General features: G+C 34.9%; 3 protein-coding genes across 4 annotated transcripts; all 3 read left to right on the top strand.

Moving 5' to 3' along the window:
- The first annotated feature begins 635 nt into the window (after positions 1-635).
- LOC110231071 (putative F-box/FBD/LRR-repeat protein At1g66300) lies at positions 636-2,438 on the top strand. 2 transcript variants are annotated; one of them, XM_021035859.1, is made up of 4 exons: positions 636-1,613; positions 1,694-1,834; positions 1,948-2,230; positions 2,308-2,438. In XM_021035859.1, the coding sequence occupies exons 1-3, from the start codon at positions 648-650 to the stop codon at positions 2,206-2,208; spliced, it is 1,368 nt and encodes a 455-aa protein (XP_020891518.1). In that variant the 5' UTR covers positions 636-647; the 3' UTR covers positions 2,209-2,230; positions 2,308-2,438. The 2 variants fall into 2 exon arrangements, with proteins under 2 accessions (XP_020891518.1, XP_020891517.1); XM_021035858.1 differs by having other exon boundaries at positions 1,948-2,438.
- A 2,573-nt stretch (positions 2,439-5,011) lies between these two features.
- Positions 5,012-7,009, top strand: LOC110231085 (putative F-box/FBD/LRR-repeat protein At1g66290). The gene is given in 4 exon segments (XM_021035887.1): positions 5,012-5,457; positions 5,459-6,173; positions 6,266-6,406; positions 6,513-7,009. Coding segments are annotated over 4 exon segments (1,359 nt in total). The 5' UTR covers positions 5,012-5,218; the 3' UTR covers positions 6,777-7,009.
- A 5,015-nt stretch (positions 7,010-12,024) lies between these two features.
- On the top strand, positions 12,025-15,064 carry LOC9324557 (beta-glucosidase 22). The gene is made up of 13 exons (XM_021036128.1): positions 12,025-12,243; positions 12,438-12,507; positions 12,597-12,652; positions 12,752-12,827; positions 12,946-13,023; positions 13,115-13,202; positions 13,300-13,552; positions 13,639-13,754; positions 13,841-14,058; positions 14,186-14,220; positions 14,310-14,412; positions 14,497-14,605; positions 14,691-15,064. Exons 1-13 carry the CDS (start codon positions 12,079-12,081, stop codon positions 14,896-14,898), a joined length of 1,575 nt encoding a protein of 524 aa, XP_020891787.1. The 5' UTR covers positions 12,025-12,078; the 3' UTR covers positions 14,899-15,064.
- Positions 15,065-22,289: the final 7,225 nt, after the last annotated feature.

Genomic DNA, 22,289 nt, shown 5'->3' with positions numbered 1-22,289 from the left:
TTTTCCACCTATGTGGCCCATATAAGTGGCATGTCTTATTGTATTTCCGACATGTTGGGCTTGGACTGTTCCTGTTGGGCCGTTTTCCACCCACGTCTCGAGGAGGCCTATTAGAATCTCCCACATTGCTTGGGATTAAGATATTTGGACAATATATAGGATATGGCAACCCTTAACTCTTGAACTAGCTTTTAGGTTTAGGTTAAGTAAGGCCACATTCCTAATAAGACCCTATTATAGAAGAAAACGAAAAAATCTCATCATCTTCTTCTCCACCAAGCTCTATAACAAGAGCCCCTTTCAGATTATACACATCTTCAATCTGTGGGAGACGCCGTCACTGTTCCGAGACCCTAGTCGGATTTTGGTCGGAAGGAAACTCTTACGAAAGGAGAGAAAGACAATGAGAACACAAGTGATAGCAATGAGTTGTGTTTGATCGCGTTTGAAATCGCTCGGGAGAAAATAGAGAGAAGGTTCGAGTGATTTTATTTTAAATATACAAATTTATTTCCCCCTTAACGGCGTTAAGTTTCTCCGTTATATTTATTTGAAGCCGTTAAAGTGGTACTGTTAGATTTAGGTTTAATAGTTATCGTTTCATTTTTACTTACTCGTTGCCGCTTTCTTCGTAATTTTGAAGGTACATGGACGAAGACGGAGAGAAACGTGTTCGTACCAAACGATCGTGTTCTCCTGAATCTTTCGACAAAAGATCTGGTGATGAAGTTGATTGGGTAAGCGATTTGCCAGATGCTTTGCTTTGTCATGTTCTCTTGAATCTTCCGACAAAAGATGTGGTTAAGAATTCTATCTTATCCACCAAATGGAGAAATCTCTGGAGGTATGTTCCTGGTTTGGAATTGGATGGTCTTGATTTTGCTGACTACAATACTTTTGTGAGTTTTGTCGATAAGTTTCTGAGTTTCACCATGGAGTCGTGTTTTAATAAGTTAAAGTTAAGTTTTTATTGCAATCTCGAGAATGAGGAGACCGATAATGCTCATGTGGCGCGGTGGATCAACGCTGTTATTAAACGGAAAATTCAGCATCTCGATCTTGCGTGGGGTGCAGTGGAGATACCTCCGATACTCTACAGGTCTAAGAGCTTGGTCTCTTTAAAGCTTTGTTGTGTAATCTTGCCAAATCCTGAGTTTGTATCTTTACTGTCTGTCAAAGTTATGGTTCTAGATTTGGTTAAGTTTGCCAATGATTTGGCTTTGGAAATGCTTATCTCAGGCTGCCTAGTTCTCGAAAGCTTAACTTTATGCAGAAGTCACAATGACAATGTAAAAGTTTTACGTGTGAGCTCTCAGTCTCTATTGAGTTTCACCTATTACGGCCCCAATACCATGGGTCCTGAAAATGATGAACTAGTAGTGGAAATTGATGCTCCTAAGCTTGAGTATCTCAAGCTCTCTCATCGTTTAACTGCAAGTTTCATAATAAAGAATCTGAGTTCTCTTGTAGAGGCATATATCGATATTGAGTTCAACTTTTGTTTCCGAAAGAAGTTTGATCCGAAGAATCTACCAAAGAGAGAAATGATTCGTAATTTTCTTGTCGGGATCTCTGGTGTCCAAAAGATGACCATCGCTGCATGTACTCTTGAGGTAACGTTTGTTAAATTTGCTATTTTAATGTTTGACTTTATCCGATCCTAATACTTTTCTTGTTTTTCTTGTTTTTGTAGGTCATTTATGATTACTCAAGATGTGAACCACTGCCCTTATTTCGTAACCTATCTTCCTTGAGTATTGATTTCTACATCCATAAATGGGAAATATTGCCGCTTTTTCTTGAGAGCTGCCCGAATCTAAAATCTCTTGCCGTGGTTAGGAGATTGTTTACTTAAAACTTATGTACTTTCTTTAGTATAATGCAAATGGGGAAAGTATCTTAATTACTCAAACTTGTTACGTTTCTTTCACTTGGTTGTTATTTCAGGGATCTAATACATCTCGAAGGGAGGGAACTAGTATTATATCTGCACCTCGGTGTCTCCTATCATCTCTCGAGTATGTTAATATAGAAACGCCATTGAGAGGAGAGGCCTTGGAGATGAAACTAGTGAGTTACTTACTTGAGAACTCGCCAATCCTCAAGAAACTCACTCTATCTTTGGATGATTATTCTAGAAAGAAAGTAGAATGTGAACTCCTTACCATTCCAAGACGCTCTAGCTCATGCCAATTTATCGTTCTCTGATCCTCGTTGACGAACATACAAGGTTGTCTTTCTGTACTTTTATTAATGTTATAAACTCTGTGTTTTCTTCTTCATTGTGGTGACTTTGTTGTGTTGCAGATCGTAAGAAGATCATATGTTTGTTTTAAGTGTTTCAATTGAACCAAAAATGTAATAAGGTTCGTGTAAGACCCAAAGATTAAAGATTCCAGAAACTCTTTATTAATGTGAACTATATGCTTTTTTATTCATTGTGGTTACTTTGATGTCTTCTAGATCGTAAGGAGATCTTATGTTTGTCCCAAATGTGTAATGTTACTTCTTTTCACTCAAGGACATGTTTTTGCTCGACAATAATTCAGAAGTTGAGTAGAAAAATATATAATTAATGGATTACAAAAAGGAAAAACAAAACACAAGATGCCTCAGTTTAACCAAGGATTAAAGTTTCTACTTTCTAGCTATTACATCTATATATACTATTTTGAGGAATGATCATTCCAAATTTCAAATGGAGTGTCATTACGAATACTATGATCTAACGTTTCAAAACAATGTCTACTTATCATAGGAGCCTCGTCCTATATGCGATCCCCCCAAAACATATTTAGTGGATAGATGTTATCCTAAATCTAATTTCTCAAGTATAAGAGAAGAGAATCGTTTGGGTAATGATTTTATATAACTGATACATTTATTTTTAACATGTATCAGTTGATCTAGTAAAACAAATTTAGGACATAAATCTATAATGCATTTTTAAAATAGGTCAAATAAATTGGTAACATATATCTCATTCGGATATATAAAAATACTACGTGAATTGGTAAGTACTATATTCATATTCGGGTATTTAACGTAAATGCAAATTGTTTTGGCAACATTGAAAATATATTACGAAAGTTTTTGCATCTTTTATAGACATATTCATTGGAGAAACTATCGATAATTTCGGTAATTTAAAAAGTTTTAGATAATTATATTTTGTTAGTGTTACTACACTACATTAAAAATATATGTCGTTAATTTTTTTTTGGTTCGACTTTAGCAAATTTGTACATTAAAATGAAATATTTAATGATGATATTTTTTTAATAAAATACCAATTTATAAGTAACCCGATTACAAAATGCAACAAGTATAGCAATACAAAATGAGACATCTTAAATAAACTTACCACTTCTACTATTGAAAGGGCTCAAACCAAGAAGACAAGTAAGACTCGGAAGAACAAGAAAAACGCCTTTGTTCTCTTGACAGAGGAACCAATTAACCTGCATCTAATGGTGTTTCTAGTGTCGAGAATTAGAGCTGAAGGAAGCCAACTGAATTATAAGTGATACATTCTTGTTTAGACACGGGTCTTTGATCCATCTAATACCATCTTCAAATAAAAGTGGTTGAGAAAGACGGGCTTTAGATGTAAAGAAAAACCAAACCTCATGCGAAAATGAGCGATCAAAGAATAAATGCTGAGCTAATTCGTCAGGAGAGATATATTGAGTCCCCACCTCAATAATATGTCACGAGTATGAATCCTTCCCTTAAATCATGCCAAGTTTAAGAGGTAGAGAATTTGAAATTTGTAGGTTTGTCTTTTATTGTTTATACTCTTACTGATGAAATTTAATTGTTTATATTCTTATATGATAATTATTGTTATATTTGTTAGAAAATTTTATTAAATATATAAAGCAGATGTAAAAAAAAAAAAATATGTACAAAAATATTTAGGTTTAATAAAATTATTAAATACTAGTATTAAGTCCGAACTACATACGGGTCAAAATAATTTCATAAATATTTTTTTACCTTTTGAAAACTTCACTGTGGTTACTGTTTAATTAAAACTAAAACAATAATCAAAAGTTGAGAGTAAGGAATTAGGAGGAGAACACAAATGAATTGGAAGAATAAAGTTTAAAATATACACAAAAAATTATTTAACATACAATTTTTAGTAATAAACAACTTCTCAACATTGATCAACCTTATAACTTGAATCATACAAAATTTCTAAAACTTATATCATACCAAATATTAATGGTCCTTTAATTTAACAAGAATCCACATTAACCCACACACTTGTAAATCACCTCAACACTTTTCAGAATGCCATTTAGATGTTTGGATGTTCGTTTTTTATTGTACATGGCGAGACGCTACTAGTACTATTCTTAAGCGTCAGGATCTAATGGGCATTCTGGAGATTCAATGGCCTAGTAAACATGTTTAGGAACTTGAAGATGGAGATCTAGTTATTGTACGCCGATTTTTCAATTATCACTTTCTTCAATAGCCATCAGAATAATCTACAAAATAGATGTTTAAAACAGATAGAAGCAAATCAGAAGGAAATATGGAGAGTGATGACTCATTTTGATTTGAAAATGGAAAGTGGAAAAGAAAAACATGGAAATAAGAATGCCCTTTATCATGACGGAAAGATAGTAATCGAGCCGAAGGTGAGGTTTTTAGAAAAGAAGATTATCAATTGCAAGAAGCAACGGTTGCATATAAACATGGAGAAGATTGTGAGGATAGTGGGAGATACTTTAGGGTTGTAACTTGTAGTCGTTGTAGAGATTTATTTTAGGAGCTGTATTAACTTTTATGAGAAAATAGTGTGTGTTATTTTTTTCTTTTCTCCAGTACCCCTTTTCTGTTTTATAATTCTTTTTAAAAATAATTTGGTTTTGCTGATATGTCAAAATTTTATTGGTTTAATGATTTGTGATTTATAAGATAAAAGATTTTAAAAATAATTTGGTTTTGCTGATATGTCAAAATTTTATTGGTGCATGACTTGTCCTTTATAAGATAAAAGGACAAGATAAAGGATACTAATTTCCCATTAAAATCAATCTTTAATTTTAAATCAGAATCTGAGATATTTTGAAAAGTTAACGGCGTTTGTTTTTTCTGTCATCTTTATACTTAGCCGTTAAAGTGGTACTGTTAGGTTTAGGGTTAATAGTTATCATTTCATTTTCACCACTCTTTGCCGCTTTGTTCGCCATTTTGAAGGTACATGGATGAAGACGGAGAGAAACGTGTTCGTACCAAACGATTATGTTCTCTTAAATCTTCCGACAAAAGATCTGGTGATGAAGTTGATTGGGTAAGAGATTTGCCAGAATCTTTGCTTTCTCATGTTCTTCTGAATCTTCCGACAAAAGATGTGGTTAAGACTAGTGTCTTATCCAGCAAATGGAGATATGTCTGGAGGTACGTTCCTAGTTTGGAATTGGATTGTCGTGATTTCACGGAACCCAACTCTTGTGAGTTTTATCGATAGCTTTTTGAGTTTCAACCATGAGTCGTGTCTTACAAAGGTTAAGTTAAGAATCTATTGCAATATTGATGGGGAGACTTATAATGTTCATATGGCGCGGTGGATAACCGTTATTGTTAATTGGAAAGTTCAGCATCTCGATATTGTGTGGCCTGTAGTTGAGATACCTCGAACACTTTACAAGTGTGAGAGCTTAGTGTCTTTAAAGCTCTCTGAAGTAACCTTGCCAAAGACCGACTTTGTGTTTCTACCGTCTGTCAAAGTTATGGTTCTAAATTGGGTTGAGTTTTACAATGATTTGTCTTTGGAAATGCTTATCTTAGGCTGCTCAGTTCTCGAAAGCTTAACATTGTGCAGAAGGTACGGTGACAATGTAGAAGTTTTACGTGTGAGCTCTCAATCTCTATTGAGCTTCAACTATTACGGCTCTAGTAATAAGTCTTTTCGTCATGATCTAGTAGTTGTAATTGATGCTCCGAAGCTTGAGAATCTCATGCTCTCTCATCAATTAACTGCAAGTTTCATAATAAAGAATCTGAGTTCCCTTGTAGAGGCGGATATCGATATTGAGTTTAACTTTTGTCGGAAAAAGTTTGATCCGAATGATCTGTCGAATAGAGAAATGATTCGTAAATTTCTTGTCGGAATCTCTGGTGTCAAAAATATGACCATTGCTGCATGTACTCTTGAGGTAAATGTTTGTTGAATTCGCTATTTTAATGTTTAACTTTATTTTTGTATAAGTTTATCCTGATACTTTTCTTGTTTTTGTTGTTGTTGTAGGTCATTTATGATTACTCAAGATGTGAACCACTGCCCTTATTCCCTAACTTATCTTTCTTGAGTGTTGACTTCTATGACCGCAGATGGGAAATATTGTCAATCTTTCTAGAAAGCTGCCCGAATCTAAAATCTCTTGTAGTGGTAAGGATTCTTTACTTAAAACTTATGTACTTTCTTTAGTATAATGCAAATGGGGAAAGTAACATAATTACTCAAACTTATTTCGTTCACTTGGTTGAAATATCAGGAATCTACTTCTTTTCCAAGGAAGAGAACTAGTATTTTCTCTCAACCTCGGCGTCTCCTATCATCTCTCGAGTATGTTAAGATAGATTTGTCATTGGACAGGAGAAATGTGAAATTAGTGAGTTACTTACTTGAGAACTCACCAATCCTCAAGAAAGTCACTCTATCTTTGGGTAATTGTTCTATAAACAAATCTATCATCATTCTCAAAGAACTCGTTCAAACTCCAAGACGCTCTGGCTCATGCCAAGTTAGCGTCCTCTGATCCTTGTTGACGAATATACAAGGTTGTCTTTCTGTACTTTTATTAATGTGAACTCTGTGGTTTCCTTCTTTATTATGGTGACTTTGTTGTGTTGTAGATCTGTAAGAAGATCATATGTTTGTTTTAAATGTTTCAGTTGAACCAAAAATGTAATAAGGTTCGTGTAAGACCTAAGGATTAAAGTTTCCAGAAACTCTTTATTTATGGAACTATGTGCTTTCTTCTTAATTGTGGTTACTTTGATGACTTGTAAATCGTAAGAAGATCTTATAATTGGCCTAAATGCGTAAATGGTTTTTGACTCAAAGACATGTTATTGCTCAATAATAATTTAGACGTTGAGTAGAAAAATAATGGATTACAAAAAGGAAAAATAAAACACAAGATGTTTCAAATTTAACCAAAATGGTATTAGATCTGTGTAAGACACTAAGACCCAAGGATTATAGTTTCTAGGAACCAAATTGTAATTAAACTCTATTTGTTAGTGTAGCTTTTAAACTATACATGTCTAGGCTCTAATGAATTTTACAAACCGAAGAAAATTAGATCGCTTACTTTTTCCCTTTCAAAGGTTTCAAAATATTGATAGATAATAGTAACTGCAAGAATGAATCTAGTGTCTGACCCAATAGCTCTTCTTAAATCAGCCAAGACAGTTAGTGCACCAATGCATATGTGACCAGGTCCTTTTGAAGGTTAGACTCTAGGTGACCAGACAAAAGCTTCCAAACGTCTACTTACCTGTAAAATCTCTTCTTTTTTTCTATGTATAAATTTAGTTACATTGATTGCGTTCTAACTTCTAACCCTTCCACTTCTATATATCATTTTCATTTCCTTAGCGCAATATATAAGAAACGACGAGAAAACAATGACAAATTTTTATACATGTAGCACACAAGTATGGAATGGATCTCTAAGGAAGTAAGAAGAATCTTTCTTTTAAACAACGATTCGAGAGTTACAAAATATCGATTACAAGTTACGATCTTCGGGTCCTGATTTGGACGGGTGGAGGTGGACTTTGGTTTGGACGAGCTGTATAATGAAGTCAACGGGCCGAGCCGCAAAGTTCTGATCACGGTTGTACGACTCCTCTCCTAAAACGGTTATTTCGGGATCCCTTCCAATCATTCCATTTCGCTATTTATAGGGTACGGAGGTAGGGTACCCAACCCGGCGAAATGTCTCTTTTATCCCCTTGTGGTCGGTGAACAAATCAGTTAATCTGGGCCGACTGGGCCTAGTCGTCGTACGGCACGCTGTCCTTTTTTTGGGCCGTCAGCATGGGTTTGGGCTTTAGGAAACTTTTCTGATTTTTGGCTCATCAGCTGGTTTGGGCTAATAGGGGAATTTGGGCCCAAGCCCAAATTCATCCATCAACAACAAAAACTGGTCCTATGGAACAATTAAGGAGGTTATAGCCAAATATTGTTTCCAAATCTGATCTGATACAAGATTCAGTCTTTTATGATTTTTTTATGAAATAGTCTTTTATGATTTTTTTTATGAAATTTCGTCTATGTTTTTCTTTACATTAGGTTTTCCTCTTTTAAACCCTGGCCATATGTTTGTTCGTGCTGGCTTATTTATCTACTTGGTTAAAGATACAAGTTTGAAATATTCCTCTCTGATTTAAGTTTGGATTGATGGCTAATTGTTAGAAATGAACTTCCCACCAAAATTGAGTCGAATCTCAAGAAATTTTCCCGTTCTCATATGTAGTAATTTGATGTGCATGCTTTACGAGGTTGTTGATGCGATTCTATATGATGAAAGATAATGAAATTCAAGAGTGTTTTAATTTATTTCAGCTTTAGACATCAAAATATTAATAACTTTAGACAACCAAACCCGAGCTTTTTCTATTTGCTCATTATTTAGAATTATTGTGCTATTACTATGAAAGAAAGGTAAGGTTGTATGTTTAACCATTTAGATAGACAACTACTTCTAGAATAAGTTGTTAAGGCAAATAGATTATTAATTATTTTGCAAACATTTCTCAGTCTGTTTCACACATTTCCTCAAGTCATTCCAGTGGTTCCTATACTATCTTACTACAATATTTTTAGTGTTTCTATATTCTTTAAACGAGCTTCTAAAACGAGTTTTTTATCGGTCTATCTTCTATACATCTTTTAGTGTAAGGTTGTAGGTGGTCGCTATTAAGGGAAAGATTGGGCCTGTCCAATCCAAGCCCAATCCAAACAAAGCCCAACCTAAATAAAGTCCAAATCAGAGTAGAGCCTGTCTCGGAATAACCAGTCGCCCACGAACGACGCCATGTCGATAGGTTAAAGGGTGATTTCGACAAATCACCTTGGACTATGCCCTACATCGTCTCCTATAAATATAAAATAGCAAGTCTTGTCACATCCATCCGCAATTTATGCTGACACGAGTACACCTCAATTCGTCTTCAATCTCCTCAGCTCGTCTTCAAATTTCTCAAATCGTGTTCGGTCAGCTCGTCCCACTCAACCATTAGTCCGACCTCGTATTTCATTTGGGTGTCGACGAGATCATTCCTTGTCAATTCGCCATATTTGTCTGAGTCCGGATTCGTTTATAAAAAAAGATTCTTCTTACTTCCCTAGAGATTCCTATTTCGTATTTGTGTGATTTTGTGCATCAACAATCGCAACTTGCAACTAACGTTCGGAGGGAGAAGCAGAGGTGGTGGTGGAAGCAAAGGGAGTTATATGATGGCTGTGGTGAGGATTATGTAAAGTGTAAACATGTGTCACTTATCTTTGATTATTTTACAGTTAGAGGAAATGGTTTGTACCAAGAAAATAAAATTTATATGTTTCTATACATGTCATAATGTCTACAATGTTAGATAAAGATACCCTGAGAAACTTCATCACGTAACAAAAATACAAAGTCATGTATCAGCGGAGTTAGGTATGATGGATTTTAAAAATTAAACCTAATTTAACTAACTTAAAAATTAACAGTTGTCAAACACATACCGAATGTAGCCCGGGCTAATTTTTAGTATATTTGAATTTGCTAAAAATCAAGTAGCAAAATAAGCATCAGTGCAAAACCATCAACGAAAAAGATGGTATATTTGAAAATGGTTTCTAGCTACTACATATTCTATTTAAATATTATCAAAGTATAATAATTTAAAGGATGACAAAAAAAAAAATGCGTGGAAGGTGGAACCTATAATATGTTAACAATATTATCAAAGTACAATAATGTGATTACTAATGTAATGCACCGTGTCATCGTGACGTACGTAAAACAAAAACACCTTCAAAGTCAAATACCAGAGAGAGATTTGTCGCTACATGTGTTCTTTAATGATATTTGGAAGCTTCATTATTTTGGAGTTTAACAACGACTTATTCAGTCACATTTTTATAATTTGTTGCTCGATCGTGGGACACACTGAATTTATTTTTATTTTTACCAAAAGGTTTTATATTGAATTGGAAGTTTCATTTACTAGACTACACCATAAAGATACACAAAGATTCTTAAATGAACTAGATCATTGAACTAACCAAGGATAAGTAATTGAACTGGCCAAAAGTAAAAGATTGACCAGTTGAGTTATTAGTCTCAATCTTATTTTCATCTCCCTAACATGGTAGTCCTCAGAGTCAAAGAGTTGTATATTTGAGCGTTGTTTGAAATAAAACAAGAATCGATTCTATCACCAATAGACCAAGAAAAATATTTGGTGAATAAACAGTACCCTAAATTAGGCTACTAAAATGTGACCAATTGTTTGTCGCACCGGAGATTACTCATTCCCAACTCCCAGTTTTATCTAATTGAAGGTTGTGTCTTTGATACCTTGTTTGCTAAGCATAAGTTATTTTGCTTAGGTTTTACGGTTCATAAGTTACCAATGTATCTATATGACTCTATATGTTCAAGATTTTGAAAAACTATAAATAACTCAAAGATAAATATAAGTCATGCAATGAATCATCCTATTTAAATACTTATATAATGGTATAAATAGTTTAGTTTTAGTCACGCGAGATCTCTCATTGAATGAATCATCCTATTTAAATACTGTAGTAGTTAAGCGGTAATCAATAATGAAAGACTATAGTATTATTAACTTAACGTCAATTAATAACCATGTACGTAGTAACAAAGATAAGATCGAAAACAAGATCTGGATGACTAGATCTATATAGTAAAATAAAGTAAAAATGATCAACAAGGCCTGGTTGTGGTATATTTAAAAAGAGGACATTAAGTTAATATAGTCTTTCATTATTGATTTCCACTAACATATAAAAGTTTAGTTTATAGTTTAGACACGTGGGTTATATATTGAATAACAAAAAAAATAATGCAACGATATGGAATGAGTCCTCCTATTTAAAAAATTGTATTATATCATAGTGGGATAAAAAAGATACGATCCAAAACTCGATCTGGATCTATACAATACAAAATTAAAAAAAAAAAAAAAAGATTAACGAAGCCTGGTTGGCATATCAAAAAGAAGACATTAGATGTTTGATTAGCTACTGTGAACTACAAAACAATTTATATGGGATTAAAAATGGTTGATTTAAATTTAAAAAAAAAAAAAAAAAAAACTGAAAGAGTTGAATGAACATTTATTAATCTTTTACCACTTGAACTTCATACCAAAAAAAAAAAATCTTTTACCACTTGAACTGAATAAGTTGGAAAAATAATTTAATTGATTCAACTAAAAAGAGTAGAAAAATGTACAAATCATAAAGGAAATATAAGGCTCAATTTTAAATTCATTCATCTACTAATTTACAGAGAAATGAGTTGAATGATACTATTCGAATATAGAAAATTGAGCCTTAATATTTTTTTTTTTGGAATGAATTTGAAATTTTATTCATCAAAAAATTCTTTATTATATACATCAAGTCATCAGTTATGCATAAACCAAAGTATGAGGAGATCATCGTACTTTATACTGCCGGAGTTTTGAAGTAGACTTATCTTAGCCAGTAAAAATTGAGCCATATTATTTAGAAGCAGATGCAACAAAAGATTGAGAACTTTATTTTTTGGACATAACACTATTTATTTAAAGACACGTTTTTATATTATACATCCCACGCATAATATAATATGTTTCAAAGAAAGCAAGAACACAATGATCGAGATTATGCAATGAATCATTCTATTTAAAAAATAATTTTACTAAACAATTATAGTTTAGTCACTCATTACCAAACAATCAAAATCTCTATATAAAGAACTCCGTTTTAGATGTAAATTAACAGTCACCATAAACTTATTTTTTTCAACAAGACAAAACATTAAAACCAAAATGGCATTGCAAAAGTTTCCTCTCATGGGGCTGCTTTTGCTCCTAACCATCGTCGTCTCTTCGACAATAGCCGTCGATGATCCTGTTTGCCCGACTACGTCCAAACTAAGCCGAGCAAGTTTCCCTAACGGTTTTTTGTTTGGCACGGCTACTGCTGCGTTTCAGGTACAACATATTTACTAAAGCATAGCTTAAAAAAAAAAAAAAAAAAAGTATCGTTAATATTGTTTAGCCATCTAAATATGAATTTTTATATAAAAGTTTTCATGCTCGAAATATGTGATAAAACCTATCAACTAAGATCATTGGTGCATGTGAATATTTCATCAACTCATCAACTATTTTCGTTATGTCATTAGGTTGAAGGTGCAATTAATGAAACTTGCCGTGGACCGGCTCTATGGGATATCTTTTGTAGGAGAAATCCAGGTGAGTGCTCGTATAATCTATGTTTAGATATTAAATTAAACTAACTTATTAATATCAATGAATAGTCATTCACTTTTTTTAAATTACAGAGAGATGTAGTGGCCACAACGCCGATGTGGCCGTTGATTTCTTCCATCGTTATAAGGTATATTATTAATGTAACTTTAATTTAAGTTTCTATAGCCTTGTCCATTTTATAGGAGATGTTAATGAAAATTTGTCTTGTCTTGAAAAATGTTTGTAGGAAGATATTCAACTAATGAAGAATCTAAACACAGACGCATTCAGACTCTCAATCTCATGGTCAAGAATATTTCCTCGTGAGTATATATATGTGCTAAAGATCTCTAGTTTAATTTATAATCTGAATTTGGTGAATTTAGATTTATGTGATTGTTGAAATATCAATAACTAATGAAACAACTAATGTTTTATTAGATGGAAGAAAGGAGAAGGGAGTGAGTCAATCTGGTGTGAAATTCTACCACGATGTCATCGATGAGCTCCTAAAAAATGGTTAGTATACATCTAAACTAATTACTTAACAAAAAAAGAAGCAAAAAGGTATCATTATTTAACATTTCTTTCTATTTTACATTGTAACCAGGCATACTTCCTTCCGTGACTGTTTTTCATTGGGACACTCCACAAGATTTAGAAGACGAATATGGCGGTTTCTTAAGCCAAAACATTGTGTATGTTTTTGTAAATTAAACGAAATACATTAAGTTTCTCGGACAGTCCAAGTAGAATTTATTAACTTAATATCTTTTTTTTTTTGCAAAAATACAGAAAAGATTTCCGGGAATATGCAGATTTTGTTTTCACAGAATACGGTGGAAAAGTGAAAAACTGGATCACTTTCAACGAGCCATGGGTCTTCGCTCATGCAGGTTACGACGTAGGCAAGAAGGCACCAGGACGTTGTTCTCGTTACGTTAAAGGTTGCGAAGACCGAGATGGACGATCCGGTTATGAGGCTTATCTAGTCAGTCACAACCTCCTCAACGCTCACGCAGAAGCTGTTGAAGTTTTCCGCCAAAAGGTAAGTTACATTTGATATAAATCACAATTAATTATCAGCTTTCGGATTTGAAAATAGTTTGTTTTGTGTTGTGTTTATGGACATAGGTTAAAGGTGGGAAAATCGGAATCGCACATAGTCCGGCTTGGTTCGAACCACATGACCTTAAAGATTCAAATGACACTCCAACTGTCGGCCGTGTACTTGACTTTATGTTGGGATGGTAAGTATATATTTTGTTAGACAATGAGTTCTCGTATAGTATAGTTTCATTAATTTAATTAATGGAGTTCTGATTATTATTTGTAGGCATCTAGACCCAACTACTTTTGGAGATTATCCACAAATCATGAAAGACCTTCTTGGCCACAGATTGCCTAAATTTACGAATGCGCAAAAAGCAAAATTGAAAGATTCGACCGATTTCGTAGGACTTAACTACTATACTTCAACATTTTCAAACCATAATGAGAAGCCAGATCCGTCTACACCAAGTTGGAAGCAAGATTCTCTTGTTGCCTGGGAACGTAAGTTTTTTTTTTTCCTTACATGAAACCAAACCAAGAAACTAAAAGAAAAAAATGTTTGTTCCTCTTTTGAACTTCCTAATTAATACTAATTGATATGTATACATTTTCACTTTAAATTTTTCAGCTAAGAATGTCGACCACAGCGCCATTGGTAGTCAGGTAATTAAGCGTTTAATTAAACTAGTCCTAGTTTGAGATTGTTGTAACAAATAACCATTAATATACATTTCTCCATTGTTTTATTTCAGCCTCTTACTGCTGCGTTGCCCGTCTACGCTAAAGGTTTTAGAAGTCTTTTAAAGTACATCAAGGATAAATACGCAAACCCCGAAATTATGATCATGGAAAATGGTAACTCGAGATTTATTGTTATATTTGTGTGTTGATGATTTTGGTTAAGAGTAATATATATTGATCTTAATGTTGTTTTTCTAGGATATGGAGATAAACTAAGGGACAAAGATTCGGTTGAGGTTGGTACTGCTGATCATAACAGGAAATATTATCTTCAGAGGCATCTTCTGGCTATGAACGAGGCTATTTGGTAAGCATTTTATTATTTGTTATTTGATAGACTAACAATTCTATTGAATGATCTAACTAGGAACATTTAATTTGTGTATGCGCAGCATCGACAAGGTGAGAGTTACGGGATACTTTGTATGGTCATTGTTGGATAACTTTGAATGGCAAGATGGTTATAATAATAGATTCGGACTCTATTACGTCGATTTCAAAAATAACCTCACACGTTATGAGAAAGAATCAGCCAAGTATTACAAAGATTTCCTAGCTCAAGGTGTTCGTCCATCCGCGATCAAGAGGGATGAGCTTTAAGTTATATTTTGAGGATTTGGTTTTCTGTTCAATGTTGCTTTCCGATCTTTTAGTTTGTGATTGACCAGGATATATGAGGCCTTGGTCGACAATAATAAAAGTGTGTTGTTTTTCTTCAGTCTCTAGCTTATTTGACAAGATCAAGAAGGCTTCAGTTTTAATAACACTATCCTATTTGAGAATCACTATGTGAAGCTTCTCTCTCATTTTTTCCTTTTCCAATGGTTCATGACAGAAAACACATAAGGGACCTACTCCGACATTCCAACTTAGCATTCTATCTCCCGCGATTCTTTATTGCAAGCCAAGCTATAATTAGTTCTTCAAGCGTCCTTGTATCATTTTCTTCAAAGCATCTATCTTAGCAGCCATGCCAGACCCATGAAGAACTTCCTCCGCGTATGATCTAGGCTCTGAACCAACAATAGTAGCTATATATATGTTTTGCATAGAAACGATTAGATCGGATAAGATAAGATAAGACACCGTACCTAAAATGAAGACGTTGGCACTGGTTCAAGGCAGGGACTCTAGAACAAATGAAATAGTATAAAGAATATAATCATAATCTGAACGCGTGTGATTATAATTTGTCACCACAAAAGGTGAAGTCCCTGGAGAACTCCACATGTATTTGTCGGTGCTGTGGCAAAGAGCTAAGAAGGCTCAAGAAAGTTTTCATCAAAAACTCCAATGAGCTATAATTATTTGGTACAAAAAATCACAGTTCGTTTCCTTATCATCTCTTGAGTCGAGACAAATAAATCTCCCGTCTCCATATGATACAATTTCTAGCCCAATTTCGCTTAACTTTGATTAAGTAAATTGACATAATCACACAGCCAAATTCATGTAGCCTCTCAAACAGTGGTGTACTCCAAATACAACATCTTCTCCTTCAATAACTCAGTGGGGGACTCTCAAATAATCAAGTGGTCCGCAGCCAAGACGCACTCCCCCACCACAAAACAAATTGTGTCGACAAATGAGGTTGATTCGACAAAGACCTGACTACATTTAAGATATGACATTATTTTTTGAACTTTTCTATTTTGTCGACGCACAATGTTCAATGCAAGATTTTTTCCTTTTCAAAATCAAATCGTATGCACATAAACTCTGCACCATTATCATTTTACACAGTTCAGACTTTCTTGTCAAATTGGCTCTCCCCCATGACAATAAACCTTTGAGAATCAAGATTATTTCACTTTTTCAAGCATGAGATAAATGTACAAGTGTGAGAAAGTATGTTGTGCCAAAAGAAGAAAACGTTTATGGTTCCTACACGCCACACATCATAGTAAATCAAATAAAACAACATTGCAAATTCTTAAAAAAATCTCATGAAAGCAGTTACGGTGTTCTAGGCACTGATAACGTAAATCGGGTGAGGAAGATCAAATAGATTTCAAATAAACAAAGAAGGATAAATGGATACAACATTCGCAAGTAACGCAGCACCACTTCTCATCTGCAAGAGTCTCAAAGAGAGATCCAGCAAAACGATGAGGAAGAGCTTGAGAATTACAGAGAATTCTCAGGAACAACAGAGAACCAAATGAAGAAGAAGATTACAATCTCAGATTTTGCATAATAATGAAAAGAAGCAAAGACTGCGTTTTAAAGAGTCTTCATAACAACTTTCTCCAGCTCCAACCAATGTTATTCTGCCACGTGTCTCACCCGCTTCGACCAATCTTTGTCCTCCACGTAGCCTTCTCATTTGATGCTCATTTCCTACATTAGGCACACAAGCTCGCGAGATTTGTTGCCAGCCGTCTGGAACATCCCTTGAGTATGATTGATTTTATCTAATTTATCAAGATATATTGATATGAAATCAGTTGAGAGTGTAGTAATAAAACCCTTAACAACTTTCTAGAGTTTTGAAACCGAGAGAATAAGGAACACTAGAAATCGGGTGAAAACTACGTACTAGTCATGCAACCAAATTGAACGATGGGTACTTCTATTGGTAGCCGTTTCCCGGACCGGGGACATTTCAGAAACGGGACAACATGGAGACAGCGGGACATCAATCAATTATGGCAAGGATTGGGATATGGGGACGAGTAAACTTTAGAATTATTAGTAACCATGGATCGAGAGAGAAACATGGTGAAATCTCTGATTCTCATTAATGATCAAGAAAGGTTGTTACAACAATGTATAGTGAACAAACCAACTAAACCAGAATTAAACCAATGAAATCACCTTAATTAGATGATTATTTAGGTGGTTAAACCGGACATTCCAGAGCCCTTAACCGTAAGCTATTATCTACAAGTATTATCAACATGTGACTAACTATATGATTCTAATAGCCTCCCTCAAGATGGCAGTGGTGCATAGATGTTGCAAACACCCATCTTGGCAATAAGCTCCCGAAATGGTGCCGGATACAATGCTTTGGTTAAAGGATCTGCTAATTGTTCTTCAGTCTTCACATACATAGTCTTAAGAAAACCAGAATCAATCTGCTCCCTGGTCTTGTAACAATCAAGTTCCACATGCTTTGTTCTCTCATGAAATACTGAATTGTTAGCAATGTGAATTGCAGCAGTATTGTCACAATAAAGATAAGCAGGAGGCTTGAAAGGAACTTTGAAGTCATTAAGAAGCCGAGAAAGCCAAATCATTTCCTTAGTACCAGAAGACATTGCTCTAAACTCTGACTCTGCAGAACTCATAGAAACTGAATCTTGCTTTTGTGAACGCCAAGAAACCAGAGAGTTACCAATGAACATGCAGTAGCCAGTAACTGATCTTCTATTGTTTTTACAAGTTCCCCAATCAGCATCAGTATAACCTCGGAGATCAAATGTATCATCTGCAGGATAAAACAGACCCTGCCCTGCTGTTCCCTTCAAATATCTCAAGACTTTATGCACAGCAGTCAAATGAATGTCTCTTGGATCATGTGAGAATTGGCATAAAGTATTGACAGCAAAAGCAATATCTGGTCTTGTTAACTGCAAATACATCAATTTCCCCACCAGCTTTCGATATGCGGATGGATCACTTACAGGAACTCCAACATCCTTCCTTAGTTTCACACTTGGATCCATAGGCGCAGCAGATGGTTTACTTCCAAGAAAACCAGTAAGAGAAAGCAATTCCAAAATGTATTTTCTCTGACAAATTGAAATACCTTCATCAGTTCTGGCTATCTCCAAACCAAGGAAGTACTTTGCTGTACCAAGATCTCTTAATTTGAAAAACATCTTCAGTTCTTCTATAAATCCTGCCACTGCAGCATCACTATTACTGACAATCAAGATATCATCCACGTAGACTAGAACACCAAGAAAAACTCCATCAACATACTTGGTAAACAAAGTATGATCAGCATTAGATTTCCCAAATCCCATGGTCTTCAGAGTTGCAGAAAGCTTGAGAAACCACTGTCTCGAGGCTTGTTTAAGTCCATAAATGGATTTGTGCAATCTACACACAGCATTAGGAGGTAAAGCCTCTCCTATAAGATCTGCATAACCAGGGGGAACCTTCATATATATCTCTTCATCCAAATCACCATTCAAGAACGCATTAGAAATGTCAAGCTGATGAATTGACCATCTCAACTTAGCAGCCAACAATAACATCATTCTCACTGAAGTTAACTTGGCAACAGGAGAGAATGTTTCCTCATAATCCAAACCCTCTTGTTGAGTATAACCTTTTGCCACTAAGCGCGCCTTGTATCTTTCTATACTTCCATCTGCATTATACTTGATTGTAAAGACCCACTTACAACCAATAGCCTTCTTATTCGCTGGCAAACAACAAATACTCCATGTGCGAGTTCTTGTCATAGCACCAATCTCCTCCTTCATAGCAGTACACCATACATCAAAGTCTTTTGCCTCTGAATATCTTTGTGGGATTATATCATTTGTGATGGTATTAATGAAAGCACGAAAAGGCTCAGCTAGATATGAATAAGAAACATAATTTGTGATTGGATAGAGTATATTAGGATTAATACTAGTAGTATTATTATAACAAAGGAAATCCTGCAAGTGTTTTGGGGGTTTCTTTTGTCTAGTAGACTTTGACTCAGAAGGAATCAAAGCCTTAGAGGATGACACATCTTGATGGGGATGTGCATCAGGAATTGATGTTTGCACAAGAGGCAAATCATCGGTTTGGGCAGGAAACTGTAATAGAGGAAAGAAAGCTTTCATATCATCAGTGATAGTAGATGATAAGAAAGGAAAAATATCCTCATGAAAAATGACATGTCTTGAAATAGAAACGGCATGTGTCTCTATGTCTAATAGCTTATACCCTTTATAACCTGTGGGATATCCTAAGAAAACACAAGCTCTAGCCCTAGGTTCAAACTTATTTCTATGCTTAGGGGATGTTGAACTATAACATAAACACCCAAAAGTCTTTAAAGATTCATAAGTAGGAGCCGTATTGGTAAGCTTTTCATAAGGAGATTTATTTGCCAAAACAGGTGTGGGAAGTCTATTTATTAAGAACACAGCTGTTAATATACAATCACCCCAGAATTCTAATGGAATATTGGATTGAAATAAGAGGGCTCTAGCAACATTTAAGATATGTTGATGCTTTCTCTCTACCACAGAATTTTGTTCTGGAGTTTCAGGACATGAATGATAAGCAATAATTCCATTTTCAGCAAACAAATCATTGAATTTTAATTCATGTGCATTATCAGATCTAACCGATTTAACTTTCTTCTGAAATTGCGTTTGAATCATATTAATGAAACTAGGAAAAACATGCAAAACATCTGATTTATTCTTTAGCAAATAGACCCAAGTAGCTCTACTATAATCATCAACAATTGTTAAGAAGTATTTAAAACCATCTATAGTAGGAACAGAAAATGGACCCCAAGTATCTATATGAACTAAATCAAATGCAGATTTACACATGTTTTGTCTAGATTTAAAAGATAAATGTTTCTGTTTTGACAAGTGACAGACATGACAAACAGGTAAAGAGTCTTTATTTATCTTTATATCTTTGAGATTCAAAACATCAGATAACAAATCAACTTTTGAATGAGCAGGGTGACCTAATCTCTTATGCCATGTATAGGAATCAACAACAACAGAAGAACAAACAGAAATTTCAGAGCATATAGTATTGGTACCTTTTAAAGAAACAGAATGATTAGACTCATTGAAATCCAAGACATATAGATTGCCAACTTGACTACCTTTTCCAATCATTAACTCCTGTGTAAGTTCCTGAACAAAACATTCATCAGATGTAAAGCTAACTTTCGATTTTAAAGTCTTTGTTAAAACACTGACACTGATCAAGTTAAATTTAAACTCAGGAATATAAAGCACATTGTGGAGAGAGATTGCATCAGATAGCTTAATGTATCCTATGCCCACTATTCTAACGGTACAATCATTAGGGAGTCTTACAAAGGTATTGTCTAAGGCTCTAAAATCTATATAAAGGCTTCTATTGTGTGTAACATGATGAGTAGCCCCTGAATCTATTACCCAAGCTCTAGGAGACACAGCCGGTTCTTTAGAGATAGAAGAAATGAGCATGTCATAGTAAGAATTAGAGTATAAAGCCAGAAAGGTACCTGAAATCTGAGAAATCACAGGTACAGAAGTTGAAGTCGAGGCACAAGACTGAGTCTGTATAGGTTCCACTGATGTAGTATGAAGCTTGTTGCTAAGATAAGAAATCACAGTCTGTATCTGATCATTTGACAACTCTTCATAATCTTTCTTTTCACTAGATTGATCAACCACTGGTGGGAGTTGTGTCACAGCAGCAAGATTTGTAGTCCCAATAGTCTGAGCCTTCTTCCACTTAGCTCCAGGAGGGTACCCATGCTGTTTGTAACATTTGTCAGCAGTATGACCAAGCTTGTGACAGTAGGAACATTTAGGCTTCTGATATGAACCTTGAGTCAAGTTGACATGAGACTGGTCAGATGTTTGTGACGCTTGAACCTGAAATGCTGCAGCCGGACTGGAGAGAATAGAAGTATGAGAACCTCCTACAATCCGCTGACTCTCATCTTGGTCAAGCATGTTGTATATCTCAGTCAAACATGGTCTTGGCTTCATATTTAGAATTTGTCCTCTGATATGAGCAAAACTATCATTTAAGCCCATAAGGAACTGTATGATCTTGCTAGTTTCAGCTTCTTCAATCAATTCTTTAACATGATCACAGTTACATTTCTTCACCGAAATAACTCTAGTATTAGCCAATTGTTCCCAGAGTGTTTTCTTCTTGGTGTAATAAGTTGACAAATCCAAGTTACCTTGCTTCAAGGTATGAATAGATTGTTCTAACTGATACTTGCGTGGAAGATTACTGACACGAAACCTCAGAAAAAGATCATTCCACATCTCAGCAGCATCCTCATAGTATAGAATACTATCATATATTTCCTTATTCACTACATTCAACATCCATGCTTTAACCATGCTATTACACCTACTCCATATCTTGAACATACGATTATCAATTTCAGGTCGCGGAAGAGATCCATCAACAAAACTCAGCTTATTCTTTGCATCCAAACTCATCTTCATAGCAATTGACCAGTTATTGTAATTTGTTCCATCAAGAATGTGTGAGACAATAGACAGACCTGGATGATCAGAAGAGTGAAGGAAGAACGGACTATGCGCGTTAGCAAACGAGTCAATCTCTGCGGAAATCGATTGAATCTTGTCTCGCGCAGCCGTGTAAGTAAGAGAAGGAGCATCCACGATGTCATCGGCCACTGGATACGAAGATCCAGCTCGAGTCTTCATCGGAGAGTACTCCGAGACCGGAGATTTGTTCCGATTTGGTGTTTTCTTCTTTTGTTTCCCCATGACGAGTGAATCGAAGCTCAAATGTGCGATAAGAAGCTAAATCAGAAGCTCAGAAGGTGATTCTGCTCCGTTTAAGCTCAAATTTGACACAAATCTGGAATCGATGCAACAATCCGCCGGTGAAAAACGAAGAAGATGAAGAAAAACAATGAGAAATCGATGAAATTCAGAGAAACGCAAGCAAAAAATGCTCTGATACCATATTAGTAACCATGGATCGAGAGAGAAACATGGTGAAATCTCTGATTCTCATTAATGATCAAGAAAGGTTGTTACAACAATGTATAGTGAACAAACCAACTAAACCAGAATTAAACCAATGAAATCACCTTAATTAGATGATTATTTAGGTGGTTAAACCGGACATTCCAGAGCCCTTAACCGTAAGCTATTATCTACAAGTATTATCAACATGTGACTAACTATATGATTCTAATAAGAATTGGTGTCCCCTACTCGATGCCAACCCGGTAATATTTGAGGCCCAAAACAAAAAAAGTTGAGGTTTTTTAAGAAAATAAAAACTGCTAAATCCTAACTATTCTATTT

This window comes from Arabidopsis lyrata, assembly GCF_000004255.2.
Source record: "Arabidopsis lyrata subsp. lyrata unplaced genomic scaffold ARALYscaffold_2, whole genome shotgun sequence".
Classification (NCBI taxonomy): Eukaryota; Viridiplantae; Streptophyta; class Magnoliopsida; order Brassicales; family Brassicaceae; genus Arabidopsis; species Arabidopsis lyrata.
This window is presented reverse-complemented; position numbering and strand designations above follow the sequence as displayed.